Source organism: Centruroides sculpturatus, unplaced genomic scaffold (assembly GCF_000671375.1).
Source record: "Centruroides sculpturatus isolate CEXI.00-Female unplaced genomic scaffold, Cexi_2.0 scaffold1612, whole genome shotgun sequence".
Lineage (NCBI taxonomy): Eukaryota > Metazoa > Arthropoda > Arachnida > Scorpiones > Buthidae > Centruroides > Centruroides sculpturatus.
In genome coordinates this window covers 93,589-112,693 of record NW_019385846.1, presented here as the reverse complement: position 1 = coordinate 112,693, position 19,105 = coordinate 93,589, and the positions used below count along the sequence as shown (strand labels likewise).

The 19,105-nt window shown below is 30.0% G+C and overlaps 1 protein-coding gene across 1 annotated transcript in view; it reads left to right on the top strand.

The window, feature by feature from the left end:
• The window catches only part of LOC111642474 (transmembrane protein 132C-like), a 67,373-nt gene that overhangs the window by 10,562 nt on the left and 37,706 nt on the right, over positions 1 to 19,105 (top strand). The window contains exon 2 of the mRNA XM_023388827.1: positions 8,802 to 9,651. Coding sequence (XP_023244595.1) covers positions 8,802 to 9,651 — 850 coding nt within the window. The remainder of the gene's footprint in view (positions 1 to 8,801; positions 9,652 to 19,105) is intronic.

Genomic DNA, 19,105 nt, shown 5'->3' with positions numbered 1-19,105 from the left:
AACATATAGAGATTATAAAATGTAAAGATGATTTAATAAACATTTCAAATGGTATGCAAATAGATCAAATGTGGTATAATATAATAGAGGGCGCTAATAGATAAATTGGTTTGTAATGTCTGGTGACATAAAATATTAAAGTGAAATATATTGTAAAAGTGTGAATGTATCCTCTTAAGTGTGTTAATAGTAATTAACCTGAAAAAAACGTTCATTATTGCTGCAACATTTCAATAAAGTGCATACGAATTTTTCTTGAAAAAAGTTGTAATTGTAAAGGTTTTTATGAACATTTGTAAAGTGTGCAACGTATTAATGTGAATATGTAGTTGAAGTGTTTTTTAAATGGCTGTATTTTTATTCTTTTACAACGTTACCAATTATACACCGAGGTTTTTAGAAAACAGAATCTGAGTTTGTACTGAAGAGGGACTTAAATTACAGTTAAGTCCGAAATGCATATGACAAATCAATAAAGGAAGTTCATAACCTGAATGCTGTATATGATAGTCTACCGAACTGAAAATCGGATTAAAGAGACAAATTCACAACGATAATAGCAGCAGCCATAAGTGATTTTCTGTAATAGGTTTGCTAAAAGAAGTCTTCTTAATGCCCGAAGATGGAAAGAGCAAAATAACACCAATATTCACAACCAAGGATCAAAGGTTTAAATTGTAAAAGTTGGTTTTAGTGTTCTAATTTACAAGTTATATAAAAAAAACTGTTGTTATATAAAAATGATGCCAAACTTAGAATAAGAATAAACTACGCTGTTTTTTGGCATTAAAGTTATTTATTTGAAAAGTTTTTAACTACAAGCAAGTACTTTTGATATTTCAAAATGTTATCTTTAAGTGTACTGTACATAATAATCAAAATGACATTTTCAAATGTAGAAAGTTCTTGCTTATAGTTAAAAATTTTTCAAGTAAATGACTTTAATGTTAAAATACAGTGTAAGTTTATTTTTATAAAAAGTTATTATTGAAATAATTCTCAATAAGTTTATTTTGGGCAACCTCCACGACACTCTAAATGAGGGTCCTGAAGGCTTACTCTAATGATTATGCAACATAACTATACAATTGTTGTTTATTTCACAGTTTGTTTTTGAATTCCTTGTTCCATTCATTAGGATTGCATCTTGTTTCTGTGAGTTGCATAACTTTCTCCTCTACATCATCATACAATTGGCTAAGCATTATATTGACATCTTGGAATTGGCCCATCTCATTTGTTATTTTTCCTTTTTTCATCTTTGAAAGGGTCACATCTTTTAAGCACGAGGCGTACTCATGGATAGCCCACTTCACACCATAACCAGTAGGCATAGTGGCTTCACACCATAACCAGTAGGCACGCAAGAAACAACATGGCCCTCATAACGTACATAACAGACCCGGATATAGTTGCCGACTTTACTCGGGCCAATCTCCTCCTCGGTGCGCCTCCCAATGATCATCTCAAATGATTAGAGGCGATGCACATCTTTAAAGCCTCTATTGAAACTACATGCATAAATTTTAAAGAGGAGATGGTGTTGTTGATGGCCTGGCAAGAGTTGATTCACAACACGCTTTAGCCGTCCGTTATATCTGAGTAGGCAGACTCATCGCGCATGCGCGACCTATAATTTTAAAAGAACAATTTGAACTCAAGAACGAAGTTATTTGAACGGCATTCGTTAATCAAATTTACGAGCTAAAACTGTAGGAACCTGATGAAGAGCCCAGAAGGGTTCGAAAACGTTTGTTTTTTGTTGTTGATCGTACCACACCATAAATTGTAATTCAGTGTATGTGATTGGTATAGTGGTGTGGTGAGTAGTTAGTTCTTTAAAGACTATTACCTTCAGTAAGGTTCTATGCAATATCCACAAAGAAATAGTATGAGACTCCAGCTTTAGCATTACTTCTAAAAGAAGTCCAACTGTCTTTTTTTTTTATTTAGAAATGATAAGGATCTTTGTGAGGAGTTTATGCACAACAATGGTAGACTGTCAGTATGAGTATATTATAGTAGCATACAGCTTGAACATCATGATCAAGGAACATGATAACCTAGTAAAAATGGGCTTATGTACAACAACACTGGTGACTTTTTCTTGTAACAGTAATGTCAATGTATCTTTTATAGGGCATATTTACTACATCACATATCTTAAGTATTTAGAAAACCTGGAAATCTATAAGGTTATATGAGAGCACTGCATTCAACTATAAGGATACAGCATCTGTGTCACATGCTTGGAAAGCAATTTTTGAAGTTTATAAAGTTACAAATATAAATAAATAAAACTAGAGACACAATATAAATAAGAAATTCACTATAATTCGATGCAAAGTCGATACTAAAACACTCAAAAAATTTTTTAATGCGTTTTTCTGTTTTTTCTCAATTTTATGGGTTAATTATGAATAAATAAAACTGGACACACAATATAAGAAAGAAATTCACTATAATTCGATCCAAAGTCGATACTAAAACACTCACAACTTGTGGTAAAGATTTTGCATATCTTTTGCTAAAACATTTAAATTTTAAAGCCTACTATTTTTCCTAATTATTTTTAAAATTCAAAGCATTAAAAATTTCTTCGAATTACTTTGAAATAAAAGAAGTAAATACTACGAAATAAGTGGCATATTTGCATTTATTTCGTTGGTACTAACAAAGTCATATGTAATAAGAAATAACGAATAAATTTTTCGTACTGTATTTAGTTTTTTTTATTTATCTTTCTTATTTCACTTTTCAATACGATTTTCGCTTATACATCAATATTCTTTTTATTACATTCAGAAGAAATTTTTGCATAATTTAACAGCCCCCAGTCAAGAAACACTTTTGACACTTGATAAAAAACTTTCTTTAGTAATTGTTTTGCATCTTAATTTATGACGCACAGCAAATTGTCAATGAATTAATAAAGTGTGAGTTAAGGATTTTAAAAAAATATATGCATATACACATATATGTATCTTAATTTATCAGTTCAAACTNGCTTCAGCATACGAAATTTTCAGGATATGACATGAAATTCGAACATACTTTTGCTCCACGGTCCAAACAAAAACTCACCATACGACGTTACATTAGTTCGCAGTGCCACTGCCATGATCACGTGTTCCTTCTTCGATGAAGCAAAAACACGGACTGAGACAGATGAACATCTGTCTCAGTCCGTGTTTTTGCTTCATCGTGGAAAGATCTCGCTCGATAAAGGAAATCTTGAGGTATTATCAGAAAGTGACTGATTTTATTGAAAAGAAAGATCCCAAAAAGGTTCACACTGCTGCTCAGTTTAATGACATTTGCCTAAGTCGTTTTAGAAACATTTTAAAAAGTAGGCAAAGCCAAACCTCTTTGGATAGATATTTTACCAAGTGACCTCTATCCAGTGAAAGTGCTGGTGGAGTGAAGGAAAGAAAGCAAAAAGCTATTAATAAAAAATTAAAAAATATATATAAAACAGAAAAGATAAAAAAATTAGTGTTAAGTTATTTTTAAGTTATGTAAAGTTTTAGTATCATTTTCCTTCTCTCTCTCCTACGCCACCAGTTTACACCTCCACCATCGTCTATCCTCAAAGGTAAAGTGCAAATACTGTAAAACTACATTTTTTTATCAATTATTATTCTATTATGGATATTTATACATTTACAACTACAAAATTATTTTTCAGTGTTTTCTTTACTAAAGTTATTTTTTTTCAATGTACTACTTAGCTTTAATTTGAGTGTGTTTTTTGTGTTGGAACGGATTATTTGGTTTTACATGTAATCATATGGGGAAAAATGATTCACCTTATGACATTTTAATGATACAATCTCAGTTTAGGAATGGATTAATTTCTTATCCTGAGGTACTACTGTAAATTTTAACTTTTTGCTAGATTACTTTTTTTAAAGTTAATTATACTAATTTACAAGTATTTCAGACTAATCTTAAAGCTTAACTTGTGAAACAAAGTACTATTTAAAAGTTTTGTAAACAAAATTGTTAAGCTATTTTTACTGTTCATATTTATAAGAAGTAAATAAGAATATCAGTGATATTCTTATCTACTTCTTATAAAATGAAGCTTAATATTGATAAGGTTTGCTCTATGACTATATCCACATCCATTTACAATTACAGGTTCCCCTGTTATCTTCATTAATCTTAATACATATTGTTTCTCTAATTTCAATTTCTTTTAATAGTTCTTGCATAGTTTTTTGAAGGATGTCACTGGCATTTTTGATATTTTGCCACAGAGTTCTCTCCTCTGGTTTGTCTTAACTTGTACTGTAAGGTCTCGTTTTATGCGGATTATTTTTATGCGATTTTGAAGTTGTGTGGTTTGTATTTCATCCAAAAATTTTTTGGACAAACATACATATAGGCTTGTTTAGGAAGCCCACGTATAGACAGTCTCCAAAAATCGTGGAACGCTCAAAGTTCACTCCATTTGTTCCACTGACATATAACGTTTATGGATGTAAAGGACAGCTAGATCTACTTTAATCGCTTTAGTTCCTAGCAATTTTTGATATAAATGTAATTAAACATAAAAAATACTTAAAACTGAATAAAAACGAAAGAAATGCGTTAATTTTGAAGAAAAAGCTTCAAAGTTTAACTTCCTTTGTCTCGCCCTTCTGTGAAATTTAACACCGATGAGTCATTGTTTACACATCTGGATGACCTTGAACACAGCTGGAGTTGGATTTCCCGGGGCATTCTCATAGACGTCGCGGGAGGACAAGGGTTTAAAGTAGGGTGAACACTAGCTGGCCGTATATTTTTAAATATTTTTAAAAAATTTGGAGACTTAAAAAACATTCCAAAAATTCAAAAAAAAAATTTAAAAATGGCCTTAAGGACCGTGTTTTATGTAACGCTATGTAACCTGCCCGAGTTAACTCAGGCGAGGAACTAAAGGGGTTTTAATTAACTCTTCACATCCAGATGTCAGTGATTTGTTTTTAGAGTGAGCTTTTGCAATTCGGGGATTTCCCTTGTATTACTTTTCAATAAAATAAACTGAATTAAGTTTGAATACAAGTTTATTTTAAGCTTTTATATGAATTTCTTTCAGACATTCGAAGTAATTTATTAAGCAGCCTATTTCTTTTAATTTCTGTAAACTTTTTTATGCGGTTTTAAGTTAATTTTAACTCGTTGTTTTGGTTTTATGCGATTTTAGAAAATTACGGAACATATCCCTACTTTTTCAAGGCAAGTAAAGTCTTTTTTTATGCGAATTTTTTATATGCGCTTTTCTGTAGAACGTATCCACTGCATGAAACGAGACCTTACAGTACATAGTTTTTCTTTTCAACATAATATTAATTAAATACTAATCCAAGCCCAAATTATACTCGTACATTAATAATCAAAATGTAATGCTGGATTCATTATTGGACTATAACCTGGCTAAGTAAATCTATAGATGTGGACTTAATTGCCTATGTTTAGTCTAACTTACATATTTATATATTTAATTAACCTGATTATAGCCTAATTATGAAAATTCTTTCTTTATTAAAATGAATAGTTCAATATTCATAGAATATGTGATGAAGGGCAAGTAATGATTAAATAATAATTATACTTTTTCATTAAATATGTTTTGTGGTGAACATTTAAAAGTAAAATTAACTTATGAAACACTTCACATATTTTTCCAGATATATAAAATTTCTTGTACTCCAAATTCAAGTCTAGTCAAATGTTTTCAGTGCTAATCAAGGCCTGCTTCAGGTTTATGTTCACAGAAAGAAAATGAATAAACTAGAGCAAGCTTAAAATTCTATTTCCAGAATATTTTTAAATATGTTTTTCTTGCATCACTTCTACAATGGACTTGATTGAAAAGTTGGCTACCAAAAATTCTCATTGTTAATTCTAAAGAAAATTTTATTCTTAATTCATATAAAATACATATAGAAATTAAAAAATTTATAACTGCTAATAGTTCTAATGATTTGTTGTATCCACCATAAAATGCATTGTTTTTTACCTTGTTATTGTTTAATGGATTATTTTTGAGCAATTTCTAAGCTGCAGACAAAAAGTTGTAAAATGAAATTTATTTTTATATATTGTTCTAACTTATTTTTAATATTGCAAATTTTGTCAAGTAACTAAATGAAAAATTACAATGTTCAATATGACTAGTTAATCATTCCATTAAATTCTATAGCCACTTACTAACTGAGACTATCGAAAACATGAAATGGAGGTATCAATTATTAAATAGCTTCATTTAAAAAAATACATATTTAAAATAGTTCACAATAAGCATTTTGGCCAGATACTAGGATCAAGCCATCTTTGGTTGTTGTTATATGTGTGACAGGTGAAAAAACTTGGTCCTCATGTCAGAATCTGACACCACCTGTAGACAGGAACAGTTTTGAACACACACAGGCAATAGTATATGGGGACTTTGGGTAATAGAACAGAGGAAGTTGAGAGACAGTGAACTGGAAATGGCAAGTAAGGACAACAAATTTATTAAAGCTAATCATAATATCAAGCATAAACAAATAAGTAGTTAAAATTAACAATTAAACATCAAGCATGGCTAAATTGACAATTTTTGTGGATCAATCTAAGTCGAAGAGGGAGATTGCAATTGATTTGTATGTCAGCAGTTTCCTAAATTCCTAATTACTTAACTCGTAGTATCAGAGAGGAATAGTTCTTAGATAACCACTTTTGAGTAAAGCAATGAGTAGAATTAAATCATCCTTGCAGTGTGGGAGGAGCACAGTGGGCAAATGATGCACTTAGAGGATGGATGGCCAATGAATGAACTCTGCAAACGGGCCATGAACACCCTCCCTGACTTTTTCTCACCTTTTCCTTTTATTTTCCCCTTCTCCACTGTTTCCGTGTGCCTAAATATAGTTAAGATTATACGGGGAGAGGACTATTGTTCAATCTCAAGATTTTCTGATGATTTCCCTGGGTGAGTCACTCAACTGATTACATGTCACTCAGACAGGAAATGATACCAAAATAAGATTTCATGAATGTCCTTGTATCCTTGACTTCCAAAATCTTGGTTTAGTTGTTTAGTTAAACTTTCAACTATTAAATAGTTATGATTTTAAAATTAAGTTAGCAAAAATAATAGCACTGGTTCTCTCATGTGGATATACAAAGTGTCCCAGAAGTTCATAGATTTTAAAATACTGTATAAAATCAACAAATTGGCATATTACAGTGGGGTTTGTATCAAAGACTTGTCATAGAGGCAGATGTTTTTTGGCATAAGAAAAATTTTTAGTGCAAATTTTTGCTGATAGAGGGCATTACATAAAGAAGTGAACTTAAATCTGTTAAAAAGAAATGCAATTGTATCATCAGTAGTTTATGGAAATAAAGTTATTACATGTGTTAAACTCAGTGTTGACATTGGTGGATATCTAGTAAAGCTGTTTTATTTTGATTAGTGAATTGGCTACAGAAGCCATATGAAAGTTTCGGATGGAAAAAATTGCTAGAGAAAGTAAAGGCCAAACCACATGCTCACAAATGTCAATGAATAAATGCTATAAGTCTTGACTTCTTTTTTTTTTTTTATATGGTTCTAATTATGACAATGATGCCCTATATTGGTGAAAATTTGAACTAAAAAATTTTTTCTTATACAAAAAAATTTGCCTTCATGACAAGTGTTTTAGTGCAAATCCCACTGTAATATGCCAATTTGTTGACCGTAGACTTTTTTAAAAATCATATAAAAACTTTTGGGACACCTTGTATATCATTTAATATATATTGAAGTTTTAATACTGTAAAACTTCAATACGTATTAAATGATATATATCTTTCTTACCAAATAATCTTAGTTAAGAGAGAGTTTTATTGATGATATAAGAAAAATAACTAAAAGGTTTTAAAATAAGCACTTTCATTTTTTTATTTAAGACTTATGATTAAAATGTCATTACAGATTGGAACATAGTTAATTGAATAGATTTTAAGAAAGTATTAAATTTATGTATTTGTTAGAATATAAATTATAAATCTAAATATATAAAATTACTTGTCCTGACTGACTGATTGACTCATCATCGTCCAGAGCAAATAGCTGAACATAGAGATGAAATTTGGTACACAGTTAGGGTATGTCATGAAAATGCACACTAAGAAGGGATTTTTTGAAATTTCCCTCGTGTGGGAAGGAGAGGGAGAGCATTAAGGCTTAGCCTGAAGAACAGCTTCTACTGTACTATTTTAGATGCAATTTTTTATTTTCAACTATGTTTAGTCTTCATTGAGTATTTAGGTGTATTAAATTGATAACATTTCAGACATTGTTATAAATATTTTTATATATTTTTATTTTTTAACCAAATGTTTGAACCGTTTTAAATTTGAATTTGTTATTGCATATTGGTTCAATTACAGAACGATTGTTAACATTCCAGAAAATTGATCAAATTGAAAACAGTTTGTTTGATTCTTGGCAATTCTCATCATTTTCAGTGGTAGGTGTTATACAACAATTACTATAGTTGTTGAAATACTGAATATAAATGGGCTTTGCTTGCAAAATCCACGCAGGTGAAGTCGCGGGTAACAGCTAGTATTACATATTTACATGAAACTAATGATGAAAAGTAAAATATGAAAATAAAGATGAAATAAAATATGACTGAAAGGCCTTTAGTTATTTTAATTGATGGATTTAGTAAGAAGAAAGTTATTTTCAGTCTATTAGTTATTCAAATTTGATAAATGTTTTGAAATTGATATATTACAGATAAGTTTAATAATTATTTAATTTATCTTTACAGGTTCTTTGGCAGGAATAGATATAACTCTAGATAGCAGGGACTCTGGTTTCTTTCTTCGACCATATTATTCAGAGTCAAACAACAAAGATGATATTATGGAACGTTTTACAGTTTTACATCCTATGATACCAGTGACAGTTAAAGCATCTTATGGACCTTTTTCAGTTAAACAAACTGTTGTACCATCATTACTCATTCCAACAAATTTGCCAAAAAATGATACCCATGCTGCAAATGGAATATCTCCAACAGAAATAGTTCCTTCATTTGCTTTCCCATCGAATAGTGATGTAGATATTAGTGTGAGTTTAGTCACACATGAAATAAAGCATGACAGACCAGTTTTAAGAGTTTTATTTCACAGTAGTCATACATTAGAACCAAAGTCTCGTCAGCATTCTTCAGATAATCAGAAAATATCTCTATGTGCTATATTATATGTTCATCGAGGAGATGAACATGTGATAGCTAAATGTGACCCCACTGATAACAGAGACGGAGTATGTCTTGCTGAAGCTATTCTTCCCTCTCATTGGTGGCCACCACTTGAAGCAGGAGTTTGGAAATCTGTAAAACAACAGAAGACAACAGTCAGAGTAGAATATGCTGTAATTCACAGCAGAAGTCAAGATTGTATTCTAAAGACTGCACCATCTCTTTCTTCAATATCTACAACTTATTTAGCAGATGTTCTTTTATCTACAGTTCATGGAAGTTATGAAGAAGTTAAAAGTGATGATATAATTAGGATACTTGTTCCTCAAGGACCAGTTTACCCAAAATCAAAAGTTTATGTCCCTGTCTATCTTCAACCAAATCCAATTTATCCTTTATATGTTTTCATTATTAGGTAAGTTTTTATAAGTTTTAAATATTTTTTATTATATGAATTTTAACATTTTTTCTAAATATTATTTCATAAAATGAGTAAATATATTAAAATATTAAATATATTTACTAATTGTTTTCAGTTAAGATCAGTTCCCACTTTATGCCACAGAAAAAAAAGCAGTTAAAACTATCATTGCTTACCAGAACAGAAAATTTGTCTAGTAATTCTCATTGACAGGATTTTTGTTTCATAAATTTTTTCCTGAAATCTTTTAGTGCATTGCCATGACTATCAAAAATGGATTCCAGCATTTAGAAAGCACTTGCTTTTTTACAGTTTGTTACAGCTGCATTAACATATGAAAATTATCAATCCAAAGCAATGTGATTGGTCAAATCCTCACTTGTGGACTTTTACTGCACCAGAGAAGGTAAGATGAGGTTGACTCCAAAGCAGCAGCATTTTTTTTTTCCAATATGGATTGACATCAAAATCACTTCATCAATGTTATCCATGTATCTTCTGTCATGGTTCCATGTAACTAGTCTGTGCTCAAACTGTTTTAAAAATAATTTCCTTTCAATAGTAGAAGTTTGATATAATTTCAAAACTGCTATCAAATTAAAATCTTTAATAAGTAGCACTTTTTGTTTAAATTTTTCTCATTGAAATAATTAAATTTGGAATTTCTAACATTTAAATGGTAAAAGAATATTCAGTGATACAAATTATTTTTCAATGTCAACAAATGCACTAAATCAACAGTCCCTTTATAATATGAATATTGTTAACTTACTGTTACAAATATTTTTTATTAACTGACATTTGTCATTCGATGTAGATTAAAAATTTTTCATTTGAAAAATTGTTAATTTTGTAATATAAGAAATGAGAAATTTAAAATACAGAACAATTAATTACATTTAGGTTTCTAGTTTAAAACTTTTTGTTGGATGGTAATTAATGTTAAAATTAAAATTGAAGACTGTTGTCCTTATTCACAGCCAAGGACCAAGTGTATTACAGTAGAGCCTCGATTATCCGACTCAATTGGGGACTGGGGTTGGTCGGATAATTGAAAAGTCGGATAACCGAAAAGTATGAAAAAATCCATTACAGTAGAGTCTCGATTATCCGACCCAATTGGGGACTGGGGTTGGTCGGATAATTGAAAAGTCGGATAACCGAAAAGTATGAAAATATCCATTATTAGTGTAGTATATTATTATATCCCATGTAATTAGTATATTAGTATATCACTATTAACCTACTTCGCATTGAATTTTCATCAATGTTAAGCCTAACAAAAATTTTTTAAAATAATAATCGTCGCTATTGTATTGTTAAAAGTTAGAAAATTAAGCCTCGTTTAAATACTGGCTCCGTTTCATGGTCAAATGAGTGTTTCCAGTTAAAACACAAAAATAATATTAAAGTAGCCAAGACATAGCAAAATATTGTAGCGCCACATCACTAGCAGACATTTGAAATTTGCCGACTAAGATGGTCGGTTTACCGAAGTGTCAGTTAATCGGGGGTCGGATAATCGAGGCTCTACTGTAATTGGCTAACTTCTAACTAACTTTTAATCCTTGGTTGTGAATATGGTGTAAGTCTGTTGAAGAACAGTCACTATTTATTCAATTTCACTGTTTCAGAATACAGTTCTTAATGACTAATCATTTTTTGTAGGCTACTTTGTTGCCAAAAATTTTCAAAACTTCCCTTTAAAAACAATGAAAAACATATCCGAATAAAACAAAAACTTTAAAATCAAACCTGGTAACCACAAGATATTTTCTTTTTTTTTCAATCCATGCCATTTTGGGATTACTTGAGCTTTTTATCTACTGAGATAATTGCTGATATATGTGGTTCTTTAGCTTTCCCCTGGAAACAAATATTTCCGATAGATTTAGATTTTTTTAGTAATTTTATTAAAAACTTGTGAGATATTAAATTTTTATTTTAAACAGTGGCATGCCATGATATTTGATGATAGGGAAGCTGTGTTTATGTAAGAAGCCGACTTCCAGAGGCAGTCAGTCAGCGATGTCTAGGGTCCATTTATATTCGTTTGTTCAATAAGCCAGTAAAAACCGTAGACTTCTCTAAATGTATTTTTAATTAATAGATTATCTAACGCACTTAATAAATAAGCAAGTTCAATATAATTACCTCTGTTATATTAGATTCAATAGATTCCCTATGCCCTCTAAATTCCAATTCTTGCTTTGATAACACCTACTAATTTAAATATAATATATCTATTAGCCGTAACTATCTTGTTATAATTTTCAATATTTATTTTATATTTAACTATTTCTTAAGTAGAAATAAGTCGAAAGCAGTTACTTTGTACTCGAATATTTGTAGTCTCGGGAAAAAGTGGAAAGACAAATTTTTATGACAACGGATACATAAATCGTAAATTTAAAGAAAATAAATTCTAGAGCTTTTTCTGTACCTCATGCATCTCTCTCATTCATTAAATTTAGTTGTAAATGATGCTGCCAAAGTAACAGTTAATTTTTTAACATTATACAAGAATTGTACATGTTTTTCTACATCCCTTTAAAGATGGGATATAAGAAATCGTAATATCACTGGTTTAACATTGAAATCCATGAGTAATATAAAATTGGAAAGTGGAATAAAAGTATCAAATATTTTAATGGATTTTTTTAACTTCTGTCAACTATACAGAACTATCATAAAAACATACCAGTAAATTCTTATCAGTTGGGTTAAGTTATAAATCTACTCGTGATTCGCGTAATCGGGCGAGGGTGGTCAAATATCTAGCAGGTGGGCGGCTAACAGTCCAGAACCAGTCCTGGATAGAATTGGATGCTGTATACGTGTAGCATCCACCCAAGGTCCTAGGCTTCCACCAGCTAAACCGGGTGAGGTCGGTGCTCTGTAAAGCGCATGCGTGAATCTGGCTTTTCAGATGCTGATGATACAACGCTTCCACTTCGCCACTAATACAATAGCAATTTTATTTTATTTTTTTTCGCGTGTAGTATAGAAATTTGTAATAAGATACATAATGTGGTTATAATAAAATATTGTGCGATTATTTTCATATAATTAAAACTAATATGTATTTTTTTTTTTTAAATACAAGGGAAGCGGCACATCCACCGCTTCCAATGACGGCATGCCACTGTTTTTAAATATGNTATAGAAATTTGTAATAAGATACATAATGTGGTTATAATAAAATATTGTGCGATTATTTTCATATAATTAAAACTAATATGTATTTTTTTTTTTTAAATACAAGGGAAGCGGCACATCCACCGCTTCCAATGACGGCATGCCACTGTTTTTAAATATGCTTTGATTGTTAAATTATTTATTATTAGTTAAGTATTTATTAACTGATAAATCTTTCCATATATTATTTGGAATAAATGAAAAAAAAATGAGTAAGGCATATTAAAATATCAGTTATATAAGTTTTAGTTTGTTGATATAATTAGAAAAAAATGTGAATATAGTAAGACCCCTGCTTAATGTGGGGGAAATGTTCTTAAATGACAAAGCTCTAAATGAAACAGCGTTAAACGAAGTCATTTTAACACAGAATAAATAGAGAAAGGAGAACACGTGACCAAAAATAAACAGATTTACTTTAATTTTAAGTTATTTTATATTAATTTCCATAATAATAATGTATGTTAAATACACAAACATATGCACACATAAATGTAAAGTTCATTTTTTGTGATGAAGGTTCTGGCTCTTCTGAAATTATTGATGTTTTTGCGATGAAGTCATCTAGTGTCATTTTTTGCTTTTTTTTTTTTTTTTCATTAAGCAAATATCAGTAGCAGGAAATTGCATCTAAAATGCCTCATCTTGCTTTTGCCTCCTTTCAAAATCTGGATCATTCATTACAGTTTGATTAACAATTTCAGTTATTGTTACCGAACTTTTACTAAGGAAACCTGTAGAGAAATTCTTTGAGTTCTTTGTTTTCAGAATCACTATTTTCCAGTTCTACACGAATTCTTTGTTCTGCCAGTTCTTGAAGGTTGTCATTGGTAAAGCTCTCACCAGAAACCTGCAGTACCTTCTCAATATCCTGCTTGTATATGTCTCCTAGTCATGCTATATCAATTAGGTTGACAGTTTGGTCACGATAGTCTCTTCTTGTTGAGAATTCTTGGATATTGTCAGCCATACCTTCTTCCACACTTCGTTCATGCATTTATCAATTAATTCTTGCCAAGCAAAGTTGATACTGCTTATGGAATCCGTGATGTTATGTTTTTTTTTCAAAAATTGCACCACTCAAACATGGATTTAAGGAAAGTACAGCATTACAATGAATTGCCACCTTTTGCTGATTGGTTCATCTTTGAGAATAATCGTATTATATATGAATCAATGAAATGCCATGATAATTTGAATCAGCATTTATCGAGGTAGCGTTAAATGAGGTCTATCTATTCATACACACTAATGGAAAAAAGTTGCAATTACTAAAGGATAATGTAAATGTAGGCATGGATACAGCTTATTCATGCTGAGAGGTGGTAGATTTTTCTGATTAAATTTTCACTGTCTTTGGCCATCATGTGATGCCATATCATCAAATCATTGTGTTATCTGTGTATGAGCTTGTGATATTGATATAGCACAAGAAAGTTTAGCATAGTTGTAACTTTTATGTAATAGTGAAGTGAAACAGTTGTTATGCCATAGCAAATACATATGCTTCTTTTGTTCAATTATAATCATTATATAGCAATTATGTTTGAGAGGGGGGTATATTGTAGGTTTTTGAGAGGCTGGGCAGACATATCAGGATTGTTGTATATGTTGAATGTGACACTAAATGTCAGTGATGTTCCAGTGTTGTCAACAGTGGTCAGTTGAACATTCCTACATGTGCATACAAGGTTCTAGATTACCACATAATGCAAATACATGCTGAGATTGAAACATTGTAAGGATAGTTGTAGGAAACCTTACAGCATCTGCAGCACGTATCACAAAAAATGTGGCATTAGGTGTGTCAATATGAACTGTTTACAATGTGAATTGTTTACATGCAGTATGACTACAGGCACATATGTCTCTGATCAGATTTCCACTAAACATTGACATGCACAGTTTCAGAAATGTTGATAGGATCACTGCACATTATATACAGTACATGTGCATAGACATGATTGTGTGCATGTGCAATGTGTAGATGTGAGCTCAAGGAAATTGAAACACATTCTTAGGCTGTTACAATTTCTTTGTGTGTGTGTGTGTATATATATAAGCATCATTTTATGGAATGTTAAAAATTTGGTTTGGTAAGTAAGTAAATTATATAAAATAAAAACAAAATACGAAATAATTTGCATATTTAAATTAATTTGGTTGTTTAAATATTAAAATTGTCATAGTTTCATCATATCATTTTTATATCATTGTTAGAAGACTAGTTACTTACATTGTCAATAACACTAACAAAACCTTCAAAAATATACCAGCAAATATAATTTAATATAAATATGCTATGACAAATGTTTTCGATCCAAAAAGGATCTGCTTCCGGTCAAAATGTGAGATAGAATTAGAATTCTATCAAACATTCTCCAGTATAACAAAAACTATGAGGGGAGGTTTTTGTTGTACTGGAGGATTTTTATCCCAATGTCCAGAAAAACTCTTCAATAGAATGAAATTTTTGTTATACTACACTTTATAATATTGGGAGTTCTTAAACATCATTCTTATAAGTGGCCAGCAAGGTCTTTTGAAATATTTTCATTATACTTGGAATTTTGTTACATTAGTGCTTACTATACACTGTAATGAGGTTTGCTTTACTCTCTGATGGTGATATAGTTGCTAATTATACTTTCAACAGAATGGTTCACATTCCACTTCCATTTAATTTTAGTTAATTACATTAAGCATTTAACTTAATTACTTAATTTTAGTTTAATTTTTTATTTTTGTTACTTTTATTAATTATTTTTGTTTTAAACAGAATACATTTTTACTTGATGAGAAAATATGTTGTTCATGCATAGGTTTTCACACTGGAATTTTTTATCAAATTAACATGCTTTGTTTTAGGGTTTTAAAATTATTTGAATAAATGTGATGAACTATTTTTACTATTATTTTTTTATTATTTGACTAAATTATATTTTAATTAGAAATGTTATTCTTTAGTAGTGTAAAAATTAATACTCTATATAATTTGGCAAAACTTTTTAAAGCTAATTAAACTGTATTTGTCAAAAGATTAGATTTAAGGGTTAGGTTTAAACACGCACATCTATCATTAGTATAGTCAAATTTACTTTTTTTTTTAAAAAAAAAACATATTTTAAATTGTTGAATGAATTTAAAAATGCAGATTATTTTATGAAGCATTATATTACATATCTACAAATAATTTTATATACATTTTGAAATATTTTATAGTGCAAAAAATTTAATTCAAAATAAATTGAGGACCTGTTGTATTAGTAGGTTCTTGATTTAATAGGCTTCAATTTAATGGAAAAAATTTCTGTTTTAAGGAAAAAATTTAGAACCTTTTTTTTTTTATTTGTGAATAGAACACACCAAAAATAAATCCAGTAATGAGTTGCATAACTTTTCAACGAAAAACACTATGACACATCATCACGAAATTAAAATTGTGTGTGGTGCCATTTGTTACAAGGTTTTATTTAAAAACTTTTTATGTTATAAATTATTATTATATGGCAAATTGTGTAATTTTGAGGATAGAGGTTTATAAAAAATTATAAATGTTAATAATGAGTGAAATCTTTATTAAGTCTGACCATATTTGTGATATGACACATGACCTTCCTCTATCTCCCCACCCTGTTGACTTTTAACAATCAAAATTTAATAACATCAATGCCCTTATACACAAGCTACTATGTTAAATTTCATTTTTTAATCATTACTCCATTCTGAAGTGAGATATTAATTTTTTACCATTTTTTGACGTTTTTGGGGTACAGGATCTCAGAACGTTAAGATTTGCAAAACATCTGGAGAGTCAAATACTTTCCTGTGTTATATGTTACCTTTAAAGCAGTGGTTTTCAACCGGGGGTACATGTACCCCTAGGGGTACGAGCGTAAATCGAAGGGGTACATCTAACTTTCATTATAAAATGGTGCATGTTAATGAATTTGCTGTAAATTATTAACACAAGAAATGACAAAAACTTGCTTTAAAATATCCCAGTATGAACACTGATTTCCCTTTTAACAGTCCAAACAACTTGTTTATCCACTTGCTTTACCTGTCTATTTGTGCCGTTAGTGCCGAGTGAACCTGTAGTCTAGTAAAATTTCGATTTAACCAAGCATTAATTTTAGAATAGATGAAAGCACCAATGTCAGCGGATTGACAGTACTTTTTTTAGTTTTTGTGAAATATCAGTACAACGATGAGCTTTGTGAAGATTTGTTAATGTGTGATGACCTAAAAAATACAACTACGGGTTTTGATATTTTCAATAAAATCGATGATTGCATTCAAAGTAATGAAATAGATTGGAAAAAGTGCATCAATATCTGCACTGATGGAGCTAAAGCTATGTAAGGTCCAATTTAAAAGGTCTAAAGAAAACTTTTACCATTTTAACAACGTATTTGTGACAAAAACTAAAAAAAAGAAACAGGCTTGACGCATCAGCAGACATTCATTGTCAGTTAACAAAGTGGGAACCAAATTTGAAAAAAATTGCTGAAGATTTATCGCAACAAATATCCCATTAAATTGTTAGAAATTATTGTAGAATAATTTAAATTTTGTTTATTGTTAATTATAATTATTTATTTTTAGGAAATGTAATTTATGCATGTATTGAAATGACTTCTGTGATTTTATATAATATAATATCAAATAACAATAAATAAATGTATGTACAGTGCCTGTTTAAATTGATTATTATTTACATAAAATAAGTAATCCACTTTTAATTATAGTTAGTTAATGAGAGTTTTTTTATGGCACTCAGTTATAAGGGCTGTATACATCTAATGCAGTAACTATAAAATTTACATACAAAAATATAAGGGGTACTTGAGAAACAACTAATGGGCTAATGGAGTACATCAACAAAAAAGGTTGAGAACCACTGCTTTAAAGTATATAATCTGTTATTCCATAGAATACCTAAATAGGCTCGTTAAAGTGTATAATGTTCTAACATTCTATACTTTAACTAGGTATCACATAGACCACCACTTTTTTAAAGTTTGGAATGAAAATTATTTTTGTTTTTAAAGGTCAGGGAATGATATCAATAATGAAGATAATGAGTTGTAGTCATCCCAACCAGTGTTGTTGTAGTTCATTCAAGTTATCAGTTCAACCAAATGATAGCCTTAAACAATCAGCTATAAATCCACTATTAGTAATGATTATATACTAAGTAATATAATAATAATATAATTAATAATTATTTAATAAATTATTATAATTATTAATTTAGATAAGAATGGCACCTAATGTCTACTACTAGTACCAAATTATTTAGTATCTAATCATTAATAATAGCGGATTTATAGCTCAATTCTTTAAGGTGATCATTTGGTTGCATATCTATATATCAGGCTTCAAATATTTTATAAAGTTATCAGTTGTTTACTGTCTTTTTTTCTAGTTTTGCTCAGTGCTCAGACAATTGTAATATTTTTGTACTTAAATCTTTTTAAACTTATTTTTTGTATAAATTTTTTTTGTGAAATGGATAAGAAAGAGGTGATGAAAATGAGGTTAGAATCCTCTCTAAGTGAGTGTAATGCAAAAGACAATAGTTCTTTGCTAACTCATGAAAAATTATGATGATTTATATGGGAAGTGAAGATAGCTAGTATATAACCAAAACGTATTTTCCCACCTATTTTCAAGTTCTGGACATTTTTGATGCACTGCAGCCTTTAGTTTTAGTTCATCCAGTTGGAGACAATATTTATTGGAATTAATTATTTGGTTGTTGGGTAAAAGCTTGTAATAAAGAACCCCTTTCCAATCCTACTAAACTGAAATAATTACTTTTCTGGAATGCAAACCAGCTTTAGGTTGTGGCACTGAAGGATCACCTGGCTTACTCCAATATCTCTTGCACTGAATATTGTAAATGATCCATTTTTCATCTCCTGTTATTAATCACTTTAAAAATGGATCATCATCATTGCATTTTAAAAGTTAATTATAAACAGAAGCATGTTCAATAAGGTTTTGTTCATTTAACTGATGGGGAACCCAAACATCATAATGGGAAGTGTATCCAAGACTAGCCAAATGTTTCAGATATTTTTAAGATGTTGGCTATCTCTCATGTTGTTCTATGTCGGTCATTTTGAATTGAAGTTATTATGGACCCATCTTCTGTGGTCGAAGACCTTCCTGACCAAGGTACATCTTTGAGAGAAAAATCTTCTGCCCTGAATTTTGAAAACCATTTCTGGCATGTTCGATC